Raw genomic sequence first — 6,961 nt, forward strand, 5'->3', positions numbered from 1 at the left:
GACCTGCCTCTCCTCGCAGACCCCTCCGTTTCACCCAACCCTTTGCCTCTGCCATGACCCCCAGTGACCGTTGGCGGGAGGGGCCCGGGACTTGGGGAGGGGATACCCCCAAGAGGTGCGCGTGGGAAGGAGCAGGGAGGTGGCGCGAGTGGTCCCCCAGCCAGTTGCCTGGGCAACACGGCCTGGCACGCGCGGCTCCCTTGGGCGGACCTAGAGGGGCGGGGGCAGCGCCCGTGCGGCGGCAGCAGAGCGTAGGGGAGGGGACCTGAGAGGAGGGGACGAGCAGAGCAGAGCGGAGGGGAGACCTGCAGCCTCCCTCCCTCGCTGACTTGATCTCTCCCGGGCTGCGGCTGCTGCAGCGGCAGCAACGGTGGTGGTGGCGGCGGCGGCGGTGGCAGCTGCAGCAGAGGGAGCAGTCTGGCGGCCAGCACTGAGGTGAGGCGGGAATGGACTGAGGCTATGGGTAGGAGTGGACGGACAGACTGCAGACGCCAGGCAGGGCTGCACTGCACGGGAATTCGGGCGCCCGGCCTACTGGCTGCTGGTGTTGGGCGCGCCAACCCAATGGAAGGAGGAGGCGCCGGGGGCAAGGGGATCCCTGGGAGGGGCTGAGAAGGGGCTCAGAGGAGATGCCCAGGACCCTCAGGGAGGAGGGGGGACATCTGCGCCCCAAACACGCAGCAAGAAAACCGCACCCACTGGCGCCCAGGTAGGAGGGGAGGGTGCAGGAGTGGAATGTGAGTATGGGGCCTCTGCCTGTCGGAGTATATGGTGTCTACACAGCTTAATTCTGAGGTGCTGGGCATCTGCTAAGATCTGGGAGGCTGGATCTTGTTGGGGGTACCCAGGAAGAGACCATGGGGAGGATCCTGTTTACAAAAGGGTTAATCTTCCCAGAGTTCTCCAAGCAGAAGAATTTGAACAGAGCACTCCTCCCCAGAGATGTCCCACCCCAAGGCAAAGGAAACCCCAACTTTTCTTCCTCTCCCCAGAGGCAGCCCAAGGCTGGCCCTGAGACAGGAGCATAACCCTCCTGCTGCAGTGCTGAGAGCTGCTCTTCTCACACCAGGCTTGTCTCCTCCTCCAGGATTTGCTGCTGTCTCTGCTGCTCCATCCTCCCCACAGAGGCCCTCTCCCCTCTCCCATCACAAGATGGCAGCCAGCAGCTCTAAAGTCTCTGAGATGAAGGGGATAGAAGAGGGTCCCCAGACCCAGGGAGAAGGGTCTGGCCATTCCAAGGCTGGAACTGGCCCTCTCCAGGTCCCAGCTGTGGTCCCAGATGAGCCAGAGGCCCTGCAGCCAGGTCCAGACATCACTGTGGCCCCTGTGGACTCAGAGCCCAAGGCTGGGCTGGCTCCAGAAATCACAGAGACCCCAACAGGGGCCCCAGAAACAGCCCAGGCCAAAGACCTTAGCTCAAGCCCAGGAGGGGAACCAAAAGCCAACTCCAGCCCCAAAGAAGCATGCCAAGAGCCAGCATCCAAACCAGAAGTGAGCAAAGAGGCCACTGCAGACCAGGAGTCGGACCTGGAATCTGCAGGCCTGTTTGAGCCAGCCTCAGAGCCCACTCCCCAGCCGGACCTCCAGTCAGGTTCCCAGCCCACCCCCAAGCCAGCCCTTCAGACTGAGCCCCCTACCCAGGAGGACCCCACCCATGAGGTCCTGACTGAGAGTGTGGGGGAAAAGCAGGAGAATGGGGCAGTGGTTGCCCTGCAGGCTGGCGATGGGGAAGAGGGCCCAGCCCCCCAGCCTCACTCATCGCCCTCAACAAAAAACGCCCCAGCCAATGGAGCACCCCCCCGCGTGTTGCAGCAGCTTGTTGAGGAGGACCGAGTAGGAAGGGCTCACAGTGGGCATCCAGGATCTCCCCGAGGTAGCCTGAGCCGCCACCCTAGCTCCCAGCTAGCAGGATCTGGAGTAGAGGGGGGTGAAGGCACCCAGAAACCTCGGGACTACATCATCCTCGCCATCCTGTCCTGCTTCTGCCCCATGTGGCCTGTCAACATCGTGGCCTTCGCTTATGCCGTTATGGTGAGCCCCACGGGACCCTGGCCCAAGCCTGCTGTGGCTCCCCGCTTCCTGCACTGGAACAAAGCCCCAGGAGTAGCCTGGCTTTCCCTCTCTGCATGGATCTCACTTCCAAATGACAGGACTTCACCCTCTGAGCCACTATTGCCCCACCCCTTCAGGTGGGAGGGGTGTCCAGACGTGTTTCACACAGCCTTGCTGACCTGTGCCCCCTTCCCCCTGCCTCTCCAACTCTCCTTCCTCTCTTACCATGGGTTGGCCTATCTCCTCTGGATGACTCTTTCACCTGATCCGTGCTGGGCTGGCTTCTCCTGACCTGGGCCATGGTGCCCCACTCCTCACCCTAACCTCAGTCCCGGAACAGTCTGCAGCAGGGGGATGTGGATGGGGCCCAGCGTCTGGGTCGAGTGGCCAAGCTCCTAAGCATCGTGGCGCTGGTAGGGGGGGTCCTCATCATCATCGCTTCCTGCGTCATCAACTTAGGCGGTGAGTGGGGGTCTGGGACAGGTTGGGAGGAATGGAAGGGTTGGCAAGGGCAGCTTTACTAACCCCTGACCCTGCTCTCTCCTGTCTGTCTTCCCTCCTTCTCCTTTGTCTCTCCTTGTCGTTGTCCCCCCCCACTGTCTCTGTCTCTGTTCCTCCCTCTCCTCTTCCACAGTGTATAAATGAGGGGCTCTGCCCTGCATTCCAAGACTTTTCTTCCTGTTGGGAGCTGTCTTGGGCCCATCCTCCCTTCTCCCCTGCAGGGAGCCCAATCGATGGCCCAGGCCCGCACCCATAGGGACCAAGGGAGCCTGAGCAGCCTTGTTTACAGCTTCTTTCCTGCTCCTGCATCTTGCCAGGCTCCTGTGCCAACTGTAGGCCTCCCTTCTCCCTGCACTGTTTCCAGTCTCCCTGCACTTCTGCCTGCAGCCAGTCTGGCCCCTTGGCCTCTCTATCCCTGCACTTCTGGAAACCTCCCTGAACATCTCCCAAAACTCTTTTTGCCCTCAGCCTTCCTGCATCTCTCCCAACCTTCTTGCACTTCTTTCAACCTCCCAAATTACCTGCACCTCAAACCTGGTCTCCACCCCCCACCCCTCAACTTTCATTGTCTTGTGCCATCTTCCCCCATTCCTTTCTTCCTTCTCTCCTTTATCATCTCTCCTTCCCTCTCCATATGCTCCACCCCGGTCCTCTTCCTGCCTCATCTCCCCCTCAGCATCTTTTCCTCCTCTAAGGATCCTCTCCTCCACCCTGCTGCCACTATTTATTCTGCAAAAACTCCAGCACTTAGATCAGGCTGGGGAAGGGCAGCATGTCAGGAGAGGACTCTCTAGCCTGGGGCTGTTCTCTGCTGGGACCACCCGGGTCCGGATGCCTCCAGGGTGCCACAGGGTCGAGAGCTGGCGAGCCAGGGCTCCTTTGGGGACTTGTGCAGGAGTGGTGAGCGCTGTTCCAAACAGGCACCTGGGAGAAGGGAGGGGTGCAGCTGTTGACCCTCCCTGGTCAGCCTTAATTGACCTGCCTCACCTGGGCTTTTTAACCCAGTGGGCAAGTTTCTTAAAGGCGGGGACTGGGGTCACTCACATGCTTTGTAACGAAAGAACCCCCCAAATAGGACCAAAGCTCCTAATCTCAAGGAGCGAGGGAGGGGCGGGGAGCTATATAATAATTATTTTCTAAGAGCAGGTGGGAGACGTGTTGCACGCGACAGTCGCTAGGGAGGCGGAGACCGAGCTACGACGAGGTTGGGAATTAGCGGGTTTTTTGTTTTCTGGGGAAAAAAAAAACACCAAAAGTCTAAAAAAAAAGGATACATCAGACTGATTATCCCTTTTTGTATGCCGGATGCTGCATGAGTCTGAAACACCAATAAATGGAGACTGCATGAAACTCGCTTCTAGCCTCAGTTAGTCCTCACGTTGGTCCGCCAGCGGGTGCGCAAGTCCTGCCCCTTTCGCGGGGGGACGGGCCCCGCGGCCATCTTTCCTGTGGGCCGGAGCGGCGCCCCGGCGCCCACCTGCGCATGTGCGAGCCTTCCCTCGCTCGCGGGCCGAGTAGCTCTACTGGAGCGGAGCCTCCGCGCCATCTCGGTGCGCCTGCGTACTGCGACCCTGCGCAGCCCGCGAGGCGGTCTCGGCTCCAGGTGCGTGCGGCGGGCGGGGGGCGGCGCCGCGAGGTGTGGAGAGGGGCGGTGTGACGGCCGAAGGCGAGAAGAGCGGGCCCGCGGGGGAAGGGGTTCCTGCGGTTCCCTGGGAACCTCGGGTACCGGATCTCAGTCCGTGGGGCGGGGTCCTTGGAGGAAATTGAGCGCCCCCTCCTGGGCACGGGCGGTCTGGTAGCAGGGGCCGCTGTTGGAGTCTGATTGGTTGGAGAGACATCCTTAGGGACACCCCTGGGGAACCCAGTTCCGGGGGGACGGGGGGGTCCCCAACTTAGTATTCCTGCCTCCTATAATCGCAGGGTTCCTTCCCTAGTGGCTTATGTCCCTTGTCCGGGGTCATGGAGACATTGTGGCCACCGCGGCGGCGCCTCTGTCTGAAGAAGGAGAAGTGACCTCCGGCCTCCAAGCTCTGGCCGTGGGAGATACCGGGGGCCCTGCGGCTTCGGCCAATAAAGCCGAGGAAGAGGGGGAAAGAGCCCGGGAGGAGGCCGAGCGTGAGGGGTCTGGTACCGAGGAGGTGCAGGGCGAAGCCCCCTGCGCCGAGGGGGAAGAGCATGCCGAGGGAGAATCCGAGGACTGGTGCGTGCCCTGCAGCGATGAGGAGGTGGAGCTGCCCGCGGACGGGCAGGCCTGGATGCCGCCCCCCTCCGAAATCCGGCGGCTCTACGAACTGCTGGCTGCGCAGGGCACCCTGGAGCTCCAGGCCGAGATCCTGCCCCGCCGGCCACCCACGCCGGAGGCTCAGAGTGAGGAGGAGAGATCCGACGAGGAGCCAGAGGCCAAAGAGGAGGAAGAGGAAAAGTGAGGGCACACCCTTACACCTTGTCCCTGGGCTGCTCCCCTGGAGCCAGGAGGAAATAGGGAGGGGAGGGGGGACCCAGGAGCATGGACAATGGAGGGAGGGAAGAGAGCGGGAGAAAAAGAGCTGGCAGGCTGGGGGAAGCATATGTGTGGGTGTTTGGGGAGACCACCCTCACCCTTCACTCTCTGTCCACCTGTCCCAGACCGCATATGCCCACAGAATTTGACTTTGATGATGAACCAATGACACCAAAGGATTCCCTGATTGATCGGAGACGCACCCCAGGTACTGACAAGAGGGAGGGAAGACTTGGGGGGAGGTGAAGGGCCTCTGCTCCTACTTACCCAAAAAGTGACTCTCTACAAGAAGCCTTTGTGTGGTGCCTTGGTTGCTATACAAAGTGTTGCAAGAGAGAGCATTCACACAATGGTGCTATCCTTTCAGCTTACATTGATAGCCCTATATTTCTTTAAGAGACTATCACAGGTAATTCTATCATGGCTCCCATTTCTTTATGTCCATCTCCCCAGAAGGCCAAGTCTTGCTGGTCATTCATTAATATCTAGATCCACACCCTTATACTACTGTATACATCTCCTAACCTGACCCAGTTTTCACCCTATATGCCTTCCTAGAACTGACCCTTAGAGCCATTCTTGATTTCTTTTTCTCTTACTCCAACATCCACGCCAGCAGCAGCAAGTCCAGTAGCTCTGCCTCCACAACATTTCCAAGTTCATCTGCTACTCTCCACCTTCAACACCATACGCTTATCCAAGCCACCATCTCTTGTCTGGATAGTTGCAATAGCTCCTAACTCGTCTCCCTGCCTCCAATCTCAGTGACCAGAATGATCCTTTTAGAACATAAATCATGTTACTTCTCTGTTTAAAATCCTCCAAAGGTTTCCATTGCTGAGGGGAGAGGGGAGAGCGTGTCAAGAGGGAATCCACCTGCCGTCGAGGCTTCCAAAGGCATTTCCATTTAAAATAAGAGATCCAAACTCCTTATCATGGCCTCCACCTAATTTCTTTGGCCTCATCTTTCACGTCTCCCCAGCTCTCTACACTCTTTGAACAGACCTCCCTGTTTCTACTCTGAGGCCTTTGCACTTGCTCTTCCAGTGCCTGGGATGGTTTCTCCAGGTAATTCCCCAAGTGATTAGTAACATCCAGGCAAGTGCGTACTGGCTCACTCCCTTTCACATTTCTCACCTTCCTTTCTCCAGGAAGCTCAGCCCGGAGCCAGAAACGGGAAGCCCGCCTGGACAAAGTCCTCTCAGACATGAAACGACACAAGAAGCTGGAGGAGCAGATCCTTCGTACTGGCAGGGACCTGTTCAGCCTGGACTCAGAGGACCCCAGCCCCAACAGCCCCCCACTCCGGTCCTCTGGGAGTAGTCTCTTCCCCCGGCAGCGGAAATACTGACTGGTGCTGCCTTAGCAGTCTGTGTACTGCTGGGCCTTGGTCTTCCTTCCCTAACCCTGGGTGCTGGGAGACTGAGGAAGAGGAAACTCCAAGCTCCTAACACAGCACCCTGCCACAAAGAGGGCACATGTGTGTGTGTGTGTGTGTGTGTGTTTTCTGTTGAACATCTGTTTAGAGAACTGGACTGAAATTTATGAATCTAAAATAAAAAATACAGCCCTAGCCGGTTTTGCTCAGTGGTTAGAGCATCTGCCTGAGGACTGAAGGGTCCCAGGTTCGATTCCAGCTAAGGGCACATACCTCGGTTGCAGGCCTGATCCCTGGCCCTGTCGGGGCACGTGCAGGAGGCAACCAATCGATGTGTGTCTCTCACATCGATGTGTCCCCCCCCCCCCCCCACTCTCTGAAAAGCAATGGAAAAAATATCCTCAGGAGAGGATAAAAAATAAAATAAAAATACGAAGCTATCTCCTCTCAGAGGAGTGGCCGCAGCTGGGGCCCTAACAGTTGTGGAAGGCAGAATTGCCTTCACCCAGGCTGGGAAGTTATAGAGCCTT

The 6,961-nt window shown here is 58.5% G+C and overlaps 2 protein-coding genes across 5 annotated transcripts; both read left to right on the forward strand.

Moving 5' to 3' along the window:
* The first annotated feature begins 246 nt into the window (after positions 1-246).
* On the forward strand, positions 247-3,900 carry PRRT2 (proline rich transmembrane protein 2). 2 transcript variants are annotated; one of them, XM_081133169.1, is made up of 4 exons: positions 247-435; positions 1,088-2,031; positions 2,382-2,514; positions 2,687-3,900. In XM_081133169.1, exons 2-4 carry the CDS (start codon positions 1,153-1,155, stop codon positions 2,695-2,697), a joined length of 1,023 nt encoding a protein of 340 aa, XP_080989295.1. In that variant the 5' UTR covers positions 247-435; positions 1,088-1,152; the 3' UTR covers positions 2,698-3,900. The 2 variants fall into 2 exon arrangements, with proteins under 2 accessions (XP_080989295.1, XP_080989294.1); XM_081133168.1 differs by lacking the exon at positions 247-435 and having other exon boundaries at positions 869-2,031.
* PAGR1 (PAXIP1 associated glutamate rich protein 1) lies at positions 2,461-6,821 on the forward strand. Of its 3 annotated transcripts, none has more exons than XM_081133172.1 (4): positions 2,461-2,514; positions 4,488-4,975; positions 5,179-5,261; positions 6,205-6,821. In XM_081133172.1, exons 2-4 carry the CDS (start codon positions 4,494-4,496, stop codon positions 6,402-6,404), a joined length of 765 nt encoding a protein of 254 aa, XP_080989298.1. In that variant the 5' UTR covers positions 2,461-2,514; positions 4,488-4,493; the 3' UTR covers positions 6,405-6,821. The 3 variants fall into 3 exon arrangements, with proteins under 3 accessions (XP_080989298.1, XP_080989297.1, XP_080989296.1); XM_081133171.1 differs by lacking the exon at positions 2,461-2,514 and adding an exon at positions 3,303-4,156 and having other exon boundaries at positions 4,474-4,975; XM_081133170.1 differs by lacking the exon at positions 2,461-2,514 and adding an exon at positions 3,897-4,156.
* Positions 6,822-6,961: the final 140 nt, after the last annotated feature.

The sequence above is a fragment of the Miniopterus schreibersii genome, assembly GCF_964146895.1.
Source record: "Miniopterus schreibersii genome assembly, chromosome: 3".
NCBI lineage: Eukaryota > Metazoa > Chordata > Mammalia > Chiroptera > Miniopteridae > Miniopterus > Miniopterus schreibersii.